The sequence below is a fragment of the Saccopteryx leptura genome, chromosome 8 (assembly GCF_036850995.1).
Source record: "Saccopteryx leptura isolate mSacLep1 chromosome 8, mSacLep1_pri_phased_curated, whole genome shotgun sequence".
In the NCBI taxonomy this organism is placed as follows: domain Eukaryota; kingdom Metazoa; phylum Chordata; class Mammalia; order Chiroptera; family Emballonuridae; genus Saccopteryx; species Saccopteryx leptura.
This window is the reverse complement of record NC_089510.1, coordinates 27,669,504-27,692,093: the sequence shown is the minus strand read 5'-3', so window position 1 is coordinate 27,692,093 and position 22,590 is coordinate 27,669,504. Positions and strand designations below refer to the sequence as shown.

Below are 22,590 nucleotides of genomic sequence, written 5' to 3'. Positions count from 1 at the left end.
ATAACCTGGACATGTTTTCTTTGAATATATGTACCCTGATTTATTGATGTCATCCCATTAAAATTAATAAAAATTTATTTTAAAAAAAAGGTCCAAACACCTGAATGACTAGATTGTACTGGATATTCTAAAGCTTTTGTTGAACTTTCTTGGAAATTCTGAGAGGGCTGCTGATCTCTTTTCTAGGACACCTGAAAGGGAGCTCCACACTGGGCTCCACATAAACGGAAGACCTTGTTATGTTATTTGTGGGTTTCGTTTTTTAGGTAATCTCACTTTGCTTATTGCATACCTTCCTCTTCCTGCTATTCTACCTACCTACCTGTTACTGAAGTTAGGTTCCCATCTCCCTCAGGTCATGGCCTCTTAGCTGTATCTTTTCTGTTTGATACCAAAATCCAGAAACCTGGAACCTTCTGCCTATATGTCGTCCCCATAAGTAGGTCCAGCTAGTCCATTACTAGCCCTGCCAAATGACTTCAACAATTTCAGATTACAACAAGTCTCTTCTCTTTCCTCTATTGTAACTGACTAAGAATACATTTTAGTATTGGGTATCCTAAAACAATTTAACAAAGAAAAAGGAGCCCATGAGGGAGTGAGCCCCGGGCACCCACACTGCTGTAGTATACAAAGGCTCCCTAGTGTTTTAGAACTGACAGCTTAATATCACCATCATCCACTGAAGAGAGAGTTTCTTCACTTTAAAGTCTTATGTAATCCATATAAAATCTAGGTTACCTGGCTCTGTCTCAGCACACTGCTACATTAAAGAGACATCAGTTCAGCAGCCAAAATAATTGAAAAGCAATTCAAAGCTTTAGCTTAGCCCCTCAAAAAGTCTTATTTAGGAAAAATTATACACAGTAAAGGTTTTGCTAACATTTTTTCTTTCTACCTTGGTCTATTTTTGTTTATACACACACATACACTTGGTCTATTTTTGTTTATACACACACACACACATACAAAGCCTAGGTGGTAGCTGCCCCAAAACATAAAGGCTTCTTGTCCTTTTATAGTATGTAGCAGTTGCAGAGGCTATAAAAATGCATCACTGTTAGTACTGCCTCTCATTTGCAGATTTCCCTCCTTGGCAGCTGGTACTTCTACTATGCAGTCACTTCAGTAAAGTATACTCTGTGGACATTTTAAAAAATTAAACTACCAAGTAGAGAAATTGTGGAGAAGTAAACATGAAGTAGCAAGGAAGTTAACAGGACACAATGTCCCTGATGAGTTAAGCTCGTGCAGGCTGGTAACCTGATTCAACAAACCTAGTCCCAGGTTGACTAGGTCACTCTCTAACTTATAAATTCAGTGGAGTCAGCCTCTCCTTGCTGATCCCAGATCTGCCTGTTGATTTTGTTTTTTCTGTTTGTTATTTTTTTATTAAATCATATTTAAAATTTTTCAATTAAAATTGACATACATTGTAATATTCGTTTCAGGTGTACACCCATGATTGGACATACATAACCTACTAAGTGCTCATCCTGATAAATCTCATACCCATCTGACATCATACATAGTTATTAGGATATTATTGATTATATTCCCTATGCTATACTTTATAACCCCAAGAGTGTTCTGTAACAACCAATTTGTATTTCTTTTTTTTTTTCTTTTTTTTACGAGCTAGAAATGGGGAGAGAGTCAGACAGACTCCAGCATGCGCCCGACCAGGATCCACCCGGCACGCCCACCAGGGGGCGAGGCTCTGCCCCTCCGGGGTGTCGCTCTGTTGCGACCAGAGCCACTCCAGCGCCTGGGGCAGAGGCCAAGGAGCCATCCCCAGCGCCCGGGCTATCCTTGCTCCAATGGAGCCTCGGCTGCGGGAGGGGAAGAGAGAGACAGAGAGGAAGGAGGAGGGGGTGGAGAAGCAAATGGGCGCTTCTCCTGTGTGCCCTGGCCGGGAATCGAACCAGGGACTCCTGCACACCAGGCCGACGCTCCACCACTGAGCCAACCGGCCAGGGCCCAATTTGTATTTCTTAATCCCTTCAGCTTTCTCACACATTCCCCAAATTCCCCTCCCTTTTGGCAACTGTCAGTCTGTTCTCTGTATCTATGAATCTGTTTCTGTTCTGCTTCTTTTGTTTTGTTTTATTATTTTTATTCATTCGTTGATAGATCTGTATTTGTTGCCATTTTATTGTTCATATAGTTTGTCATTTCTTCTTCTTCTCCTCCTCCTCTTCTTCTTCTTAAAGAAGACCCTTTAACATTTCTTGTAATACTGGTCTGATGGTGGTGAACTCCTTTCACTTTCCCTTGTCTGGGAAGCTCTTTACATGTCCTTTGATTCTAAATAACAACTTTGCTGGGTGGAGTAGTCTTGGTTGTAGGTCCTTGAGTTTTCATCACTTTGAGTATTTCTTGCCAATCCCTTCTGGCCTGCAAGATTTCTCTTGAGATATAAGTTAACAGTCTTATGGAAGCTCCCTTGTAGGTAACTAATTGCTTTTCTCCTACTTATGTTAAAATTCTTCCTTTGTCTTTAACTTCCTGTATATTATTATATAATCTGTCTTGGTGTGGGCTTCTTTGGGTTCATCTTGTTTGGGACGCTTTGTGTTTCCTGGACTTGTATGTCTATTTTCTTCACTCAGGGCAGTTTTCTCTCATTACTTTTTCAAATAGGTTTTCAATTTCAATTTCTTGCTCTCTCTTTTGTTCTTCCAGCACTCCTATGATGCAAATGTTGGTAAGTTTGAAGTTGTTCCTAACTATCCTCAATTTCTTTTCTTTTTTCTTTTTGCTGTTTGGTGTTTTGTTTTGTTTTTAGTGAGAAAGAGAAAGAGAGAAAGAAGGGGGGAGTAGTAGGAAACATCAACTCATAATCATTGTTTCTCATATGTGCCTTGACCAGGAAACCTGGGGTTTCAAACCGGCAACCACAGAATTCCAGGTTGAGGCTGTATTCACTGTGTCAGGCTCTTTTTGCTGTTTTGATTGGGTGTTTTTTTACTTCCTTATATTCCAAATCTCTAATTTTTTTCTACATTTTAAATTTATTAATTGATTTTAAAGAGACAGAGGAAGGAGAGGAGAGGAAGAGAGAAGGAAGCATTCATCTGTCGTTCCACTTAGTTGTGCATGTTAGTTGCCTCCTGTATGCTCCTGACTAGGGATCAAACCCACAATCTTGGCATTTCAGTCAATGCTCTGACTGAGCTAAACAGCTGGAGTCTTGTTTTGTTTTATTTCTGAATACTATGTCTTTATATAGATGTACCACAATTTGTCTACCTATTGAAGGATATATATTGGTTGTGTACAGGTTTTTGTGGAAACAGAATTCTCAAATTAATTGGGTAAATAGGCACAAGTACAGTTACTAGATTGTATGGTTAAGACTATGTTTATGCAAGAAAATACCCAATTGTCCTCCAAAGTGGTGTACTGTTTTGCATTCCCATCAGCAATGTATGATAGTTCCTGTTGCTTCACATCCTTGCTAACATCTCGTGTTACCAGCTTGTTGGGTTTGAGCCATTCTAATAGATGTATAGTGGTATCTCATTGTTTTAATTTGCAATTCCCTAATGACATATGATGGTGTCTTTCATATGTTTATTTGCCACCTGTATATCCAAATCTCTGATTTGATCCTAGGCTTCATCTTCTCCACTGTAGATTCCCTGTAATGTACTCTTCATTTCAGATCATGTATTTTTCATTCTGACTGGTTCTTTTTTATGTTTTCTATCTCTGTTTTTATGTCTCCTATCTCTTTATTGAAATTCTCACTAAGTTCATCTACTCTTCTCTAAGCTCACTGAGCATTTCTATAACTAGTGTTTTGAAATCTGTATCTGGTAGATTACTTGTCTCCATTTTGATTTTTTTTATGGAGATTTGTTCTCCTCTTGCATTTGAGACATCTTCTTTCGTCTTCTCTCTCTGGCAGCCTCTCTGTGTTTGTATTGTATGTATTCGAGCTGCTACATCTCCCAAGCTTGGTAGAGAGGCCTAACATAGTAGGTGTTCTGTAAGGTGCAGTGACACAGCCTCCCCGATCACCCAAGGTGGGCAATCAAGTTGTGCCTCCTGTGTGGACTGTGTACACCCTCTTGTTGTAGTGAATTTCTGGTGGCACACTAATGGGAGGGATTTACCCTCAACTTAATCAGCTGTAGGAACTGGCTGTGATTACCAATCACCAACCTTTGACCACTATGGAAAATCAGCCTTGCTAGAGCCCACCCCACAGAGCTTGACTTACTCCAGCAGGACTCTGGTGCCCACTGAGCTCACCCCTTGAGTGTGTCACTTTTGGAGGTGGTTGGATGGTGGTGCTTCAACTGAGTCTCAGGCTGTCCATTGGGTGTACTGACTCTGGGGCCTCCCAGAAGGTACAGACCAAGGTCAGCTGCTGCTTGCATTCTGCCTGGGGGCCACCCACATGAGCTACAAAGCAATCTTCAGATGTTGCTACTTGTGCTGGGCTTAGAGGTACCCTGAAAACACCAAGCTGTGAACCAAGGCTGGCTGCTGCTGGTGCAGGGGTTGGGGCTTCTCAGCAAGAGGGTGGGCACACTGAGGCCAGATGTTGCTTGTTTGAAAGATTTTAGGAAAATCTGAAGCATGAGCCAAGACAGGCTATTCATATGGAAGAACCACTGGAAACGGCTTGGGTGGGCTGAGAAGTTGGGTGGGATGGGGCCTCAGGGAATAAACAGGGCAGGGTAAACAATATGAGCCACATTGATGGAGTCGGATATGGTATCTGCCTGCCAGGTCTGTGGGGGAGGGCTCATCAAAGGAACAATGATTGCCTCTGCCAGCACTTCTGTCTGGGAGAAAGCTTCCTTCCCTCCAACCCCCTACCCCCAATTTTGAACTGATGCCAGACAACCCAGTTCCTTCCTGTTTGTCTCTGGTGCCTTTACAGCTGTTGCCCCATCCCAGGAAGCTCAGAGGGAGTGAGTCCAAGTAATTCCCCAATGAGCCCTTTAGGAGGAACTTCCTTGGACTCCAGCAGCCTTCCATCTCACTCAGCTACAATCCCTGCTATTCTTTACAGCAAGAAGTTATGGTGACTTCTCTTCCTGGCACTGGAACCCTGGGCTTGGGACCCTGGTGTGGGGTTTGGACTGCTCACTTCTCAGGGTGTACCTCTGAAGCCAAGATATCTCCTGATTTTTACCTGCCATATGTGGGTGTGGGACCAGTCTGCTTCTTGTCTCTGCCCCACTTCCCAGTCTTGATATGGCTTCTTGTTAATCCTAGTTGTAGAATTAACATTCAGTCAGATCTCAAGCATTTCTGAATGATGGTTTTCTGTGGTTTGACTGTAATTTTGATGTGCTTGTGGGAGGAGACAAGTACCATGTTTACCTACATTGCCATCTTGACCACAAGTTCCACCTGTTGATTTTGGATCATAACTGGATCTCTATGGCTGATGAATTCAAACTTAGTACTGTACTGGATTCTCTGGGATTCTTTCTACCCAGCACCTGGTATCAGTTCCTTGACCAAGATCTCCATCAACTTTCCTGAGCTGCTCCTGTCCTTCTGCTGCTCCTGTCCTTCTGCTCTTTGGCTTTTAAGCTGACTTATCCCTGGAGAGTTAGTATCTTGGTTGCTGGGACAGAACTACAGCCTGTTTCAATTCATACTTCCAGGTACTACTTTACTTTTTCTTGTACCTTCTTTCCATATCTCTAAACTATTTCTAAATATACTGCTGTTCCCCACAAAGAGTGGCCTTCTGTCTACAATTATTCCAGAGATCCCTTGATTAATCTAACCAAAACAGCTGCCGGGAAGCCCTGGCCACTTTGTTCAGTGGTAGAGCATCGGCCTGGAGTGTAGATGTCCCGGGTTTGATTTCCAGTCAGGGCACATAGGAAAAGTGACCATCTGCTTCTCTACTCCTCCTCCTTCCCCATTTCTCTTTATCTCTCTCTATCTATCTCTTCCCCTCTGATAGCCATGGCTCGACTGCTTAGAGTACAATAGCCTCAGGCATGAGTATGGCTCCTTGGAGCCTCCACCTCAAGCACTAAAAATAGCTGGGTTGTGAGCATGACCCCAGGTGGACAGAGCATCAGTCCCAAATGGGGTTGCCCAGTGGATCCCAGTGGGGTGCATGCAGGAGTCTCTCTCTCTATCCCCCCTCCTCTCACTTGGAAAAGAAGGGAATAAAAAAAAACATAAGAGCTGCATGGCTAACGTTCCATTCATATCAGGATGGCTCCTAGCTCATCAGGACCACATGTATTAAGGGAAATTCACTTTCAGCAGAGCATACCAGAAAAGGAACTATAACTATATAAGGGCTTCATGAATGATATCAAACTCACCATTGATAAGCTGAAGGGAGTCAGGATCTGGATTCAGAGAGGAGTTCCCCAACAGAAAGTTCTGATGCAGTGTTTCCGCAATATAATCTCTGAAGTTACTAATTGTATAAACAGCAGTGGGCTTATCATCCAGTTCCACAAGACCATGGTTTTCTACCTTGTTGGAGTGAAGGCTGATTAGGTCCCAGGTAGTATTGCTGATGGCCTCTCCATTGAACCTAACTGCATAGTGAACATCTATGCCACTATGGATGAAAGAGAGAACAGATTAGGCCCTGCCAAGGACGCACAAAGGAAGGAGAAAACCAACATTAGACCTAGAGGGAAAGTCTCAGAAAGCATGGTTTCCATCACCACTCTCCAAATTCTGGGCAACCTTCTGCCATCCCCGCTTTCTTCCTGGAGAACAGAGGGTCAGCGCTCTAAGAACATAAAAAGAGTTCTAAGGAGGCCACAGAGGGCAACTCGCAGAATACCGGAGCTCATTTTTGCCCCATATTCTTACCCTTTCTCCTCTCCACTGTCAGCCTGCCACCCCCTTTCCTTATTAGCATTTTTCCTCCCCGATTTAAAACAACCCAACAATGTCTTTTTATTATCATTGTTGAATGAACTATGTACTCTACAATAGGGAATGAAGCAATGAAGAAACTTAATTACTATGAACTAACTCATCATTATTTATTGTGGAAGGAAAATATGAAATACTTGGAAATAAAGCAAATTGATGACATGATTTTTTTTAAACATCATGCTAGAATACTTACTAATGTGACAGTTATTTAAATCTCAGGAGACATACCCCCTTTTTTTGGGTAGCACAGACAACTTACTGTCCTATAAAGTTTAATGCTAAATTCTGAAAAACCTCTAAAATATGATTTTTCTTTTGGCCTGATAGAATAACTCTATGAGTTTATGAGTTTACTATCCTATAGGGCATTAATCAACTTTGTATCTAACCTACTAATTCTTCCCCAATTAGTCATATAAATTTCTGTTTTTCAAATTCTCTAGAAACTCATCTACATTCTCATTTTCTGCTGGCTCCCTCATTAATGAGTTAAAACCTTGACAAATGTTAACACATAACTTTGTCTTAAATTGACTTTTCTCACTATCTACTTTTCCATGAGCAAATGAAAAGAAAATACCTTGAAATAAAGGATAGGGTATCCCTGGCCAGTTGGCTCAGTGACAGAGCATCGGCTCGGCATATGGGTGTCCCAGGCTTGATCCCCAGTCAGGGCACACATGAGAAGTGACCATCTGCTTTTCTCCTATCCCTCTCCCCCTTCTCTCCCTCTTCCCCTCCCATAGCCAATGGCTTGACTGGTTTGAGTGTCAGCCCCTGGTACTGAGGATGGCTCAGTTGGTCTGAGCACATCAGTTTCAGGTACTAAAAATAGCTCAGTTGATTCAAGCATGGCCCCAGACAGGGGTTGCTGGGTAGATCCCAGTCCAGACACATGTGGGAATCTCTCTATCTCCTCTCTTCTCATTTAAAAAAAAAAAAAAGAGTAGAGTAAAAATCAGTAGGAATTGATGTGTCATTAGATCATTTTTTAACTAACCATTTTGGAGAAGTAACATCACAATATAAAATTGTTAAGCCAATTGGAATTCTTTTTCTAAATGCTAACTCAGATTTCTCTAACAACTAAAAGCTAAGATTTTGTAAATGCTTACAACATGACAGTCATTTCACATACTTTATCTCATTGAACGTTCATAATAATCTTATAAAAAATTTATTATCATCAGATTATTGGTGAAGAAACTGAGCTTTCAAAAATATAATAGAACAAGTGCTGGCGAGGATGTGGAGAAAAGGGAACCCGCCTGCACTGCTGGTGGGAATGCAGACTGGTGCAGCCACTGTGGAAAACAGTATAAAGGTTCCTCAAACAGTTAAAAATGAAACTGCCTTTTGACCCATTGATTCCACTTCCTGGAATACAGCTGAAGAAATGCGATCACTAATTCAAAAGAATACAAGCACCCCTATGTTCACTGCAGCATCGTTTACAGGAGCCAAGATTTGGAAGCAGCCCAAGTGTCCTTCAATAGTGGATAGAAAAGCTGAGGTACATTTACATAATGGCATACAGCTAGTGCTCGACTTACGACCACCACTGGTTCCGACAGACTGGTTGTAACACGATTTGGTCCTAAGTTGAGTAGGTTATATGTACAGTACTGTGAAATGATGTTATAAAAATCTTTAAGTCATATTTTATCATAATTTTTTTTCATTATTGTACCAAGTCTGGGATAACAGTTGAAATGGTGCACGCAGAGATGGTAGTGCTGCCGGAAGCTGGTCCGCACTGTGCTACATCCAGCTGGGCAACGCCTGCGCTGTCAGATGTGGAGCGGTCATGGCTAGCGATTGTGGTCATAAAGTCGGATGGTCATAAGTTGCATAGGTCGTAAGTTGATCAATACCTGTACTACTCAGCCATAGAAAAGATGGAAATCTTACCCTTTGCGACAGCATGGATGGATCTGGGGAGCATTATGCTAAGTGAAATAAGCCAGTCAGAGAAAGACAAATCCTGCACGATTTCACTCATATGTAGAATCTCATGAACAATATAAACTAACAAACAAACTAGAAACAGACTCAGAGAGCAGGCTGACAGCTGTCACAGGGGAGCTGAGGGGTTGAGCGGGATGGTAAAGGGATTAAGCAAAAAAGAAGAAAAAGAGAAAAAACTCTTGGCCCTGAAGAACAGTGTGGTGACTGCCGCTGGGAGGGGACGAGGGGAAGTGGCAGAGGGCATGGGGGGTAAATGGCGATGGGCAGAGGCTGGACATGGAGGGGTGAACACACAGTGCAGTGTACAGATCATGTCTTGTGGAACTGTGTACCTAAAACCGGTATAATTTTGTTAACTAGTGTCACCCCAATAAAAAACATATTTTGGGGTGTGCAGCAGAATTTTAGTAATTAGTTCATGTGCACCATGAGATGAAAAGGGTTGAAAATTGCTGCCCTAGGCAGTGGGCTCGCGAGCCACATGCGACTCTTTGGCCCCTTGAGTGTTTAGCAAAGGCCAGCTTAGGAGTCCCCTAATTAAGTTAATAACAATGCACCTACCTATATAGTTTAAGTTTTAAAAACTTGGCTCTCAAAAGAAATTTCAAGCATTGTACTGTTGATAGTGGGCTCTGTTGACTAACGAGTTTGCCGCCCACTGCTGGAGGGAAGGAGAATACCACCTTCCCAAACACAGATGTGTGATGAAAACAACTTGCCGCTTTCAGACATCCTGTAGGAGCAAAATGACTCCCAAATCAATGCAGAAAAACAAATTAAGTACTTATTCCTCTGAACTTATACATTTTTATATATTCCTTGATTACAGCCTCTGTTGTTTTAAAAAAGATTTTGTGGCCCTGGCCGGTTGGCTCAGCGGTAGAGCGTCAGCCTGGCGTGCAGGGGACCCGGGTTCAATTCCCGGCCAGGGCACATAGGAGAAGCGCCCATTTGCTTCTCCACCCCCCCCTCCTTCCTCTCTGTCTCTCTCTTCCCCTCCCGCAGCCAAGGCTCCATTGGAGCAAGGATGGCCTGGGCGCTGGGGATGGCTCCTTGGCCTCTGCCCCAGGCACTGGAGTGGCTCTGGTCATGGCAGGGCGACGCCCCGGAGGGGCAGAGCATTGCCCCCTGGTGGGCAGAGCGTCGCCCCTGGTGGGCGTGCTGGGTGGATCCTGGTCAGGCGCATGCAGGAGTCTGTCTGACTCTCTCTCCCTGTTTCCGGCTTCAGAAAAATAGAAAAGAAAAAAAAAGAAAGAAAGAAAGAAAAAGATTTTGTTACAGTGACAGTCTTTCGGTTTCTTCTCGAGTTTCTATTCCCAATGTTCTGCTTGGTACCCAGGACCGAGGGGTACCGAGTGGCAGCGAAATGAACAGAAATCTATACTTATCTGAATATACAAAGAAACTTCAGCCAAGTCTAAAGAAAATGTATCAACATAATGACAATGGTGTCATCAAGTCTTGGAAAAAAGGGAATTAGTCAACTATATTAGTCAACTATAATAGTCAACGTATATTACCATATAGTAGAACCCTTCTCACCCCAGTGGACTGTGTCTGCCTCATAAGACGGATCCCGAGACTACACAGCATAGCTTGATGATACTGGCCACTAAAATCCACAGCTTCCTTTTTCTGAGTTCAAGTTTGCAAAGGAAACTTTTGACTGTAAGTGTCTACATATTTTCCTATGGGAAAAGAATGCATGAGCCAGCCAATGCAGTAATTGGTCAATTAGACTTTGCTTTAAACGGACCCCACGGCATCCCAGAGAATGCAGTGTATTTTGTGGTTTGGTAAGCATAAACTGGTCTTAAGAGACCTCTCTTTCGGAGCACTACGTCCTTCGCCTGCCATTCGAGCAGACAGGCCTCTTTGGATTTCCTGTCTCTCCTCACTCTGAGTAACTTCAATAAGTTTTCCTCCCAGACCTGATAAGCTACCACTTCAATGGGGTGGTTTGGGCACTTTAAAATGGTAACTGAGTGTTTTGACACCTGAGGCTCTAAGTGGTAAGATATCTGTTTGTCATCTATAATGTCCTTCACCCACTTAACTTTTCATGTCAGAATATGTTGATTCATGGGTAATTCCTGATCTTTTTTTTGTAAAGAAATAAATTCAGTAAAACATGCTAAAATATCCAAATGGTGGCTCCAAGGTGGACTGAAACAGTAAGAGAGACACCTACTGGCCAGAGCTCACTACATCCCATGTGTCCCAAGCATATAGTAGTTCAATAAATATACTATATTTGAAAATAATGAAAAATCAAATGGACAATTTCATTCATTAACACAGTCAGATAAGAAAATTGAATGAAGACCACTTAAATGACAGTATGTGATACTCCTGACTTAATCCAAAGGATTTTTAGTCTCTAAATATGAAAGAATAATATTTTACCCTAAAGAGCCTACGTATTATCTTCATACAATTGTGTGTTCAGAGTATTCATTTAGGGGCACTGCTTCACAGCCAAACCACAATTCTGTGAGGACGTATATGCTCTTCCCAGCTCTGTGGAATGGACCGTGCCTGTCTACAAAACGGTGAGCTTCTCTTTGGAATCTTTGCACACCTATGAATATATTAACATGGCTCTAACACAGAAAACGGTGATAAGGAAAAAATAGAAAAGAAAAATAAAGGTTGTACCAGTAAGCACTAGAGTTGGTTTCTGGACTAAGAGAAAATTAGAGGATAGATAAGCCTTAATGGGAGCCTATTATGTGTCTTAGATGACTTGTAAATATTATATGAAGAAAATCACGAGAAATATTCCTGGATCAAGAAATCTATGCAAATCAGGCAGTCAGACTTGGATCTCTGGACCTTTTACTGGCAAAATAAAATTTGTCTTCCAAATGTTTCCCTTCAATATCTGAAAATAACACTTCTATTATAATCTACCTGGTCTAGTGAGAATTAAAATTCATTAAAGAACATAAAAATCCTCAGAGAGATGCTGCAGTTTATCACCATGCTTTTATCTTGGAAAGAGAACTCAAAGAAATGCTTGCAGTATCAGAAAAGCATCTATTCTTAGGGCTGAGAACTTTCCTGTGACCCAGAACAGACTGAGTTCTGGTGTTGCAAATGGAGTACAGAGATTTCTCATGATGAGAGATAGAATAGAAAAGAGCCAAGGGGCTGAGGAAGTACCTAAGAGCAAAGTGCGCACCGGTAGACAAAACATTATGTGGTTGAAGGAAGCTTTGCTGGCTGTTGGCACTAACAACTCTAAGGTCACCACGTATCATCCATCATCTTCCATCTTTCAAACTAGACTGAAACAGCTGCTTTAAAGAGGCAAGTTCCTCCGTGTGACAGCTATTTCCAGAGATTTTAGTCATGTGGAGATGAAATTTACCCTTTCTCATTACCTCACCTCAAAAGCCCTTGTTGGCTGTTTGAAATGAGCAGATTTTTTGGATACATTTTTTAAAAAAATATTTTATTTATTGATTTTAGAAGAAGAAGAGAGAGAAATATGGAGGAGCAGGAAGCATCAACTTGTAGTTACTTCCCATACGTGCCTTGACCAGGTAAGCTCGGGCCTTTGAACCAGCGACCTCGGCTTTCCAGGTCAATGTTCTATCCACCACAGGGCAGGCAAAATGTGCAGATTTTAAATAGAAAAATTAATTCAATCACTTAAGATGAACCAAAACAGGCCCTGGCCAGTTGGCTCAGAGGTAGAGTGTCAGCCTGGCATGTGGATGTCCCGAGCTCAATTCCCTGTCAGGGTACATAGGAGAAGCAACCATCTGCTTCTCCACCCCTTTCTTCCCCCTTCTCTCTCTCTCTCTCTCTCTCTCTCTCTCTCTCTCTCTCTCTCTCTGTTTCTCTTTCCCTCCAGCAGCCACGGCTTGACTGGTTCCAGAGCATAGCATCAGCCCTGGGCACTGAGGATGGCTTTGTGGAGCTTCTGCCTCAGGCACTAAAAATAGCTCTATTGTGAGCATGGCCCTAGATGAGTAGAGCATTCTCCCCAGGGGTTGCCCAGTGAATCCTGGTCGGGGCGCATGTAGGAGTCTGTCTCTCTATTTTCCCTCCTCTCACTTGGAAAAGAATAAAAATAAATAAATAAGTAAATAAAAAATTTTTAAACAATTAACCAAAATAAAGACATTTCAGAGAAACTCAGATATCCTTTCTATAAAACATCTATTAGGAAAAATACACATACAAAATCTGGAGCTGAATTTTAAAGTGGGTATACCAGGCAAACATATTGTTGATTTAATTCAAATGAGACCTACTAACTTAAAATAATTTTTGCATCTTGTAAGGGTTTATACAAAGCAAATAGAAAATTTCACATGCATATAAATGTTTATGTTTATAATATATTGTTATTTTTATAACATACAACATTTATAACCATTTAGATAAAGATTATATGTCTATAAATAAACTATTTCTGTGCACACACTCATTCATACACAGCTCAGAATAAACGTATACCAATTCCTGGCCAGGGCACACAGGAGAAGCGCCCATTTGCCTCTCCACCCCTCCCCCTCTCCTTTCGCTCTATCTCTCTCTTCCCCTCGTGCAGCTAAGGCTCCAGTGGAGCAAAGTTGGCCCAGGTACTGAGGATGGCTCCATGGCCTCCACCTCATGTGCTAGAATGGCTCCAGTTGCAAAAGAGCAACGCCCCAGATGGGCACAGCATCGCCCCCTAGTGGGCTTGCCGGGTAGACCCTGGTAGGGCACATGAGGGAGTCTGCCTCTCTGCCCCCCTGCTCTCATTTCAGAAAAATGCAAAATATATATGTATATATATACCAAAAAGTTATGAATACATTTCATCAACTGCCTAACACCTGACAATACTGAACAGTTTTGGAAACTGTGCCTAGGTTAACAATTTTATTATAAAATCTGATGACTTCATATTGAATTGTTGTCTGTGTCCCTTGAGAGGACTTAGCACTCAGCAACTTGATACCATTCTTTTCATCAGAGGGTAACATCAAAGTTTACATTGTTGCCTGACCTGTGGTGGCGCAGTGGGATAAAGCATCAACCTGGAACACTGAGGTCGCCGGTTCGAAACCCTGGGCTTACCTATATGGAAGTTGATGCTTCCTGCTCCTCCCCCTTCTCTCTCCCTCCCTCCCTTCCTCCCTCCCTCTCTCTCTCTCTCTCTCTATCTCTCTCTCTCGTTCTCTCTCCTTTCTGAGAAATTAAAGTCTTTAAAAAAAAGTTTATGTTGTTTTACATTCTAATCACCCACAATAGAACAGCAATTAAACAATCAGGCTTTTTGGTTAAGTATAGACCATTAACACACACATACTTAGAGTACAGAAACCAAATTCTGATAACCTTGGTCAAAATATCTGATTCCTCCTAGTCATATAACATAGAAAATCAATTTGCCTCTCTGATGCAAAATTTCCTCACCATCAAAACAGAATGAATATTAATTCTCATTTTCTTTTTTTTTTTTTTTTTTTTTGACAGAAACAGACAAAAAGAGAGAAAGATGAGAGGCATCAATTCATTGCAGCTCCTTAGATGTTCACTGACTGCTTTTGCATGTATGCCTTGACTGGGGGGCTACAGCACAGCGAGTGACCCCTTGCTCAAGCCAGTGACCTTGGCCTCAAGCCAGTGACCATGGGGTCATGTCTATGATCCCACGCTCAAGCCAGCGACCCAGCGCTCCAGCTGGTGAGCCTGTCTCAAGCTGGATGAGCCCACACTCAAGCTGGCAACTTCAGTGTTTTGAACCTGGGTCCTCCAGGTCCCCATCCCACGCACCACCGCCTGGTCAGGCTAATTCTCATTCTCACTATCTCACAAGGATATAAGATAGAAAAATAATTTTAAAAAAAATAGAAGAACCAAGACATTGACATATCTCTGAAAGTTCTTTTCATTAGACTGTGTTCCTAGAGAATGGAGACCAACAATTACTCATTTTTTGTAGACAGAGGGTTTGCCTAATCAGTAGGTACTTAGTTAATACTTGCTAAAATATAAATGAAAATGTGAAAGTCAGAAAGCCCTTTCCAAATATAAAGTATAACAATGGAGGAGCATTACTGTATCTCTAAATATGCCCATATTTACCCCATAAAGATACTTCATAAATTCTATATTATACTTATCAATCTACCAAATAAGTTTGGAATCCAAAGGCAAAAAGTGACAAGCAACCTTCACCAGGGGCATTGACTATGCTTTTCTAGTACATACACTGCCTCTCGAAATTCTAGAGAGCAGCTGTCTGAGCAAATGGACTCATGGAGATCAGCTGTCTCCCCTTCACTCACCACGCAAAGTAACACTTGATTACATTACTGAATGCACAGCATACTTAAAGTGTTTACATGATGCCAGTTTTAATTCCTATTTTAAATTAAGTGTAACTCAATAAGGGTGTGGCAAAAGTAGGTTTACAATTTTTCAGACGGAATATAACATAATAATGAATAAACAATGAACTTTCGCATACTCACAACTATAAACCTACTTTTACCTCACCCTCTATTTCAAAGTACTTATCAGTTATCAGCCTACAACAGGGGTCTGTAAACTACTGCCTGTGAGCTAAATGCAGCCCCATCACTGAGTTGCTGGATTTTATATTTTTAAATGGTTGGGAAAAAAAAATTTAAAAAGAACAATATTTTGTGACATATGAAATTTATATTTCAGTGTCCTTAGACTTATTGAAACACAGCCACACTCTTTCATTTCCAATGGATTGCCTATGTCTACTCTCACCTGACAGTAGCAGAGTTGAGTGGCTGCAACAGAGACCATATGGCCTGGAAAGCTTGAAATATTTACTAGCTGACTTTTAACAGAAAAAAATTGTCAACCCCTGATCTGTATGGAGACAGATACTGATACTGGAAGTGATAAAGTATTGAGCCAGGCTCCCTTGATCGTAGATCTAACAGTATTTTCTTCACTGACTCCTCATTCATTGGATAGTGTAGAAAGCATCAAAAAGTACGTTACCTGCCATTTTCCTTGGGGGGCCTGAAAATAAAAATTGAAAGCGTTGAGCAGAACTTGAAAGTTAGATTTTGGCATATCATTCATCAAAGTACAAGTTCTTGATACATTTCCTCTGAAACGTTTCTTTAAGTGGAAATGCTTGCACGGTCTCAGAAGCTGACATATTTCTGTGGACCGAAGGAAGTGAGCAAAGGGGGGGGAAGTGTTCTGTTTTAAAATAGTCTTTACTATCCTTAAATTTTATGAAAATGCTTTTCAAAGAATTCATATAAGGTCACCTCTTTATCAATAAACTTTTTCAGAAGCTCAGCAGGGGACTCCAGTAGTTGGCACTGATAAAACTGGGAACACTTTTGGGGAGATACAATGTGTTATGAAATAAATGAAGAGCAGACCAGGCTATATACAGCAAGGTTTTAAGTCAGGGGCTGGGAAAGGTCAGGACTGACTAACCTATAGGAGATTGCATAGCCTTAATATATATTTATTTATTTCATGTAACACTTAATAGAACTTCCCGTGTGCCAGGAACAATGCTAAGCATTTTGCAAAAATTAATTCATTTAATCTTCATTAAGACTTATTAAGGACCATTAGTATCCCCATATTATAGGTAAAGAAGCTGAGGAACAAAAAAGCTAAATCATTCACTTAAAGTATTTCAAAGTTATTTTTTTAATAAAATAGAATTAATAGATAAATGGTCTTTTTCATACAAATGAGAAGTTAAGGCTTAGTAGTTTACCCTAAGTCATCGAGCCAGAAGTGCTAACGGCAGAATCTGAACTGAGGCAGGTAGACTCCGAAGACTACGCCGCCTTTCCTGGGCTGCCAAGTGAGAGAACCCGACACACCAGCAGGTTCCCAGCTGAGCGGTAGTCACAGCTGGAGGCAGAGTTTGTGGAAAGTGCTAAGGTTGGGCTGGGGAGACTGGTCACTGGTGTTGGAGTAGATGGAGGGTCAGCTTACCATGCTTGCCCTGCCCCCTGCACCAGTAACCACCCGAGTGTCCTTACGTCAATCACGTAAATTCCCAGGGCTCTGGTTTACTTATTAGAAACAATGAAGATGATAATAAAAAAACCTCATAGCATGGCTGCTGGGATTGAATGAATTAGTATAGACATAAAACCTGGTACACTATCAATGCTATGTAAGTGATTGCTATTATTTCTGGTAAACCCAGATGCTGTAACAAGAATAGGTCAACGTTGTTGACACGGAATTATGCTGTCAAGTTACATGGTGCCCTTGCCCATATTCCACTGCACCCAACTGCTGGGCCACCGCGATCACCCAAATGCCCCAAACCTTCAAAGTACTGAGACCAGCATGGAGGTTCAGAGCAAGAGCTATGAAGTCAGCCATTCTGTTTCAAATGTACAAGCTAACTACAAGCTCTCTAACTCTGGACTAAAATGTCATCCCTTTGCTGCTCTGTGAAGTGAGTATTAATAAAACATTTGGCCCTGGCTGGTTGGCTCAGTGGTAGAGCATGGGCCCAGCACGTGGATGTACTGGGTTTGATTCCCAGTCTGGGCACATAGGAAAAGCCACCATCTGCTTCTCCACCCCTCCTCCTCCCTCTTTTCTCTCTTTCTCTCTCTCTCATCACCTCCTGCCAGCATGGCTCAAATGGTCTGAGCAGTTCGGCCCTGGGCACTGAGGATGGCTCCACGGACCCTGTGCCTCAGATGCTAAAAATAGCTCTATTGCAAGAATGGACCCAGATGGGCAGGGCATCGGCCCCAGATGGGGGTTGCCGGGTGGATTCTGGTCAGGGCGCATGCAGGAGTCTGTCTCTCTATCTCCCCTCCTCTCGCTTGAAAAAGAAGAAATAATAATAATAACAACAACAACAACATTTATTCTGAGAGGGCTGAAGAGAAGTGAGCTCAGGAATGTAAAGTGCCTAATACAAAGCATTCACTCAATATTTCACAGGTATTATGCAGAGGGTCTTAAGCAGGGAAGAAATGCCTTCAAAAGAAGTCCCTGACTTACTCAGAACTATTATGCTTGAAAAGAAGGTGAATGCAGAATGGCCTTGCACCAAAACATCAGGGTCACCTCAGTGGAAGGAACATTGACATGCTTTAGTAGGACCTTGAGGTCATATCTAATCTAACTTCAAGCTCCTCTCAATGCCAAATAAAAGCAGTGTAACATGTCAGCAGCAAGCTAAGGACATGAATTCCTAAATTCTTACCCTGGCACAACTACAGATCCAATATATCTCCTTGAATACATTATTTTGCCTTTTTCTGACTCAGTTTCCTCACCTGAAATACTAGAATTAGGAACATAAATTTACCAGATATAACAGTGAATTACACCCTTCAAATAATTTTGAATTATGGCTGTATACATAACATACACAAAAGGATATTCCACTTGAAATAAAGAGTGCTACTAAACATGCACTTTTAGAGTAAGTCTATTTACCTGAAGTCAAGTACACGGATGTCCTTGTAGCCCGGTAATCCAACAAATGCATTTTCAACCTGTTAAAAATGAAATTTATAACTATGTAGAAATGTGGAAAAGGAAATAAGAGAATAATGCTGTTAGAAGTACAGTATAAGTGCACTGTTGACAACTAACTTGAATACACACACAGACACACATGGATCAGAAAGTTACTAAAAAACATTACGTTAATGTAGAAAATAACGTTTACCGCAACACTGATACATTTTCTTTTTCATTGTGATTAAGGTTCCAATGTGCTTTAATATTAATTTTTGTTCTAATTATAAAAAGCATTCTTCTTATTGGCAAAGCACTGTTTTTTCCCTTGGTGATAAAATGTGGGGGGGATAAAATGTGGGAGGGGGGGGAGCATTAGATTCAAAAGAAGCTACAACAGCACTTTTCAATGTGGCTGGGTTAGAAATCTGGCTACAGTGCAAACAGTGACAGGCAGCCAGGTGCTCATTGCCTCAAAGTGTCTTCCCGTGTCTGATTCTTGTTCTTACCGCACACGGGCGCTGTGGACACAGTCCCCATGAGGAAGAAATCTGTAGGCCTCGCTTAGCCCCCAGGAGAGAGGCCTTGTTCACTGGGTGTCACAAGAGATTATGAAGCAGTGACTGGGAAACTTAATTGGTCAAGAGATCAATTTACGAGCATCACATCTGCAGGATTCAGTTTTATTACTGAGTCTTTAACGGCCATCATGTAAATCAGTATCCACTTAGTGACTGGAGCAGGAAAAAAAGAATTCTAGACTGGACCAAATGGCTAAAATTAATCAGGTTATGCACAAATACAAATGTTCAACAAAATTTAACATTTAACCCACAATGTTTCAGAAGATGCAACAGTCTTGCCAAATAAGTCACTATGAGGCCAACATCAGAATGAAAGTAAGTTGTTAGTGAACTTTGGGAACTCTGTTAGTGGATCTCTAGGCATAGCCTTTCAAAACCAAGTCCTTATATAACCAGGAGAGTAAGATTTTTAAAAAGTCTTGGTTCACAGCAATCCCTCTACTAGGTATATACCCCCCAAACCCAAAAACACTGGTAAGTAAAGACACATGCAGCCCCATGTTCATTACAGCATTATTCACAGTGGCCAAGACATGGAAACAGCCAAAAATCCCTTCAATAGATGATTGGGTAAAGAAGATGTGGTACATATATACCATGGAATACTTCTTAGCCATAAGAAATGATGACACAGATCATTTACAGCAACATGGATGGACCTTGATAACATTATACTGAGTGAAATAATTAAATCAGAAAAACTAAGAACTGTATGATTCCATACATGGGTGGGACACAAAAATGAGACTCAGGGACATGGACAAGAGTGTGGTGGTTACTGGGGGGGGGGGTAGGAAGAGAGGAAAGGAAGGGTGTGGGGGGAGGGGAGGGGCACAAAGAAAACCAAACAGAAGGTGACGGAAGACAATTTGACTTTGGGTGATGGGTATACAACATAATCAAATGTCAAAATGACCTTGAGATGTTTTCTCTTAATATATGTACCCTAATTAATCAATATCACCCCATTAAAATTAATTGTCTAAATAAAAAAAGTCTTGGTTCAAACAAAACAAACTCACAGATAGAACAAACTGATGGTTGCTGGATGGGAAGGGGGTTGTGGGGTTGGGTCAAAAAGGTGAAGGAATTAAGAAGCACAAATTGGTAGTCACAGAATAATCACGGGGATGTAAAGTACAGCCTAGGGAATGCAGTCAATAATACTGTACTAACTACATATGGTGACAAATGGGTCCTAGATTTATGGGGGTGATCACTTCATAACTTGTATAAACGTCTAACCGCTATGCTGTAGAGCTGAAACTAATATAATAGTGAATGCCAACTGTAAGTGAAATAAACAAACAAATAAATCTTGATTCACTGGAGATATTCATGCACTAAGGATAAAGAATCCAAACACATGAAACTTTCTGGCCATAATAATTTGCTTTGTTTTATTCTCTGAGAAGAGAGCAGTGCCACAATTCTTAGAGAGAAGAATGGGAATGGATCCTCAGAACAAGTGATCTGAAGACAGAGGGACAAGTCCCAGCTGCTTTTGCTGGCAAAGTGCCCGTGCATATCTCTTATAGAACTAATACTGCCCTGCTCCCAACCATATCATTTTTTGTAAGATTAAAATAAATATAGCTGAAAGTCCTCTGTTAACTGCAAAATCCTGTATAATTGCATATTATTATTATTCTAAACCCACTGAGTCTAAACACATACAGTCTAATGGAGTCATCATATCCAGTTACGTACTGTATAGGAGTTCAGTTTGAGAAGTCATTCTATTTTACTCACATCAAGATTAATAATAGGTACAATGTATTGAATGACTGCTATGTGCCTGGTACTTTGCGATATTACTTCTAATCTTTACAACAATCCCAAGAGATATATATTTTTCCAATGTTAGAGATGAGAACACTGAGACTCTGAGCTGTCAACTGACTTGCCCAGGCTCAAGCATTTGGTGAGTGACTGCATCAGAATTTATTCAACACCAAATCTCTCTAACACCAAGTCCTATATTCTTCCCGTTGAATTACATGCCTCTTCCACTTTCCCTTGACTCATAATAAATATGGTTTAGAACTAGGAACAGGACTAGGAAAACTGGGAAGCTCACCACAACTCCTCATCTGAATTAAAATGAAGGAGACTCGGTATGATATAAAGGAAGGAACACTTTGGAAAGGAGAGGTAAAGCAATTGAGCAAAAAAAAAAGGACAGAAAGAGAGAAAGAAGACAAGAAAGAGGAGACCTGAGAGCCTCATCGACTCCTATGGGCTGAAATGACCATGAACAAGTCCCTGGGCCTCATCTGAAAAATCAACATACACACCCAACACGGCTGCTGTGAGCAGACATACAGCAGCCTACAGAACAGAACAGAACACTGTGGGCAAGGACCCTGTTGATACTGAGGCTGTCTTTAAGTCTGACACTTCCCAGCCTGACCTTCGCCTCTCTGGTGTTATACTCGGCATTTGTCCCAAGCTTATCTTACTCTTACTTTTCTCATGAAAAACAAAAAACAAGTAAGAGCTCCTGACCCTCAATCCCCCAAGCAGGCTTTGTTTTCCCCTGTGGGCTTTCCAATGTCACGTAAGAAATAATAGTGAAGGAACAATCCCTGTGACTGTGCCCTGCCGAGAGAGAGCTAGAGGGCGCCCCTTCAGTCTGCAGTCAGCATGGCAACAGGCCCTTTCAGAGACTAGCTCCCAGACTCTGCTGCTCCACACAAAGATGGTTGACATGTCGCTCCGGGTAGACATTTCGTTCCAGGGCCAGGGCCAGGGATATGGAGACAGCCCAGAGAAGGAACTGTTTCATGGGAGGCCCAGACCCTCTGTCACCTTCAAGTCACCTCAATCCAGCATCTACCTACCTCATAAAGTCCCTGCTGGAGATGTTTTACAGAGTGTTTATTAGACCATCACTAAATCTGCAGTCATTCAGTGCATGTGTTTACCCAAACACTGAGGCTTATTCAAGGTTCTTTAATCCAAGGGCGGAGAAAACCAGACAGCTGATCCAAGACACTATCTGATGCCAGGAGGCCACTGGCCCGGCTGGCATTTCTCCACATACCATACAGCCTCACCACTTGGCCACACAGCGAGGAAAATTAATTGTCTGGCTTACGTTCCCCGTGTCTGATGGCTGCAATGATGCTGTTTGGCTGAGAGGTGCCTATTTTTATTTCTCATCTGGACACTGTGTCTAAGGACAGAAATTAATCTAAGGTAATGGAATTGAAAAATGTGGCCAAGAAGAACCCCGTCAAGAGGGAATGGAAAAGAAGTGAAAAGGAAGGAATGCGTGCCCTGTAACTGGACAGGGGAGTTAGATGGGCACTCAGGGTCTTGCCACGGAAGAGCCAAGGCAACAAGAAGGGGCGGGTCTGGTTCATTTCTTACTGAAACAAGCTTGAGTTCAAGTCCTATAAAGAATTCTTCCAGCAAGTAAAGTTGTGGGATGGTCTACCTGCATAATTTTTAAAAAGAAATCCTTTTTTAAAAATACCTCCCTCCACGGCACAGAGATAGAAGGGAAATTGTCACTGGATGTCATTTTGTCCTTTGACTTTGATGCCATGGACTACCTATGTATTAACTGCTCAAAATTTTTCATTTTTTTAAAAAGTACAACTAATTATGAAAATAAAAGAAATTAAACTAAATGTTTCCTTAAGAAAAAAACCATACATTGCATATAGTTTCTCAAAGATGCTCATTTCTC

General features: G+C 41.6%; 1 protein-coding gene across 5 annotated transcripts in view; it reads right to left on the bottom strand.

The window, feature by feature from the left end:
• IMPG2 (interphotoreceptor matrix proteoglycan 2) overlaps window positions 1–22,590 on the bottom strand; it is an 88,232-nt gene that overhangs the window by 38,511 nt on the left and 27,131 nt on the right. For all 5 annotated transcript variants that reach the window (XM_066347747.1, XM_066347751.1, XM_066347752.1 and 2 more), the window contains 3 exons: window positions 18,286–18,344; window positions 15,841–15,861; window positions 6,315–6,559 (listed from right to left, as the gene is read on the bottom strand). In XM_066347747.1, the coding sequence (XP_066203844.1) occupies window positions 6,315–6,559; window positions 15,841–15,861; window positions 18,286–18,344 (325 nt within the window). The remainder of the gene's footprint in view (window positions 1–6,314; window positions 6,560–15,840; window positions 15,862–18,285; window positions 18,345–22,590) is intronic.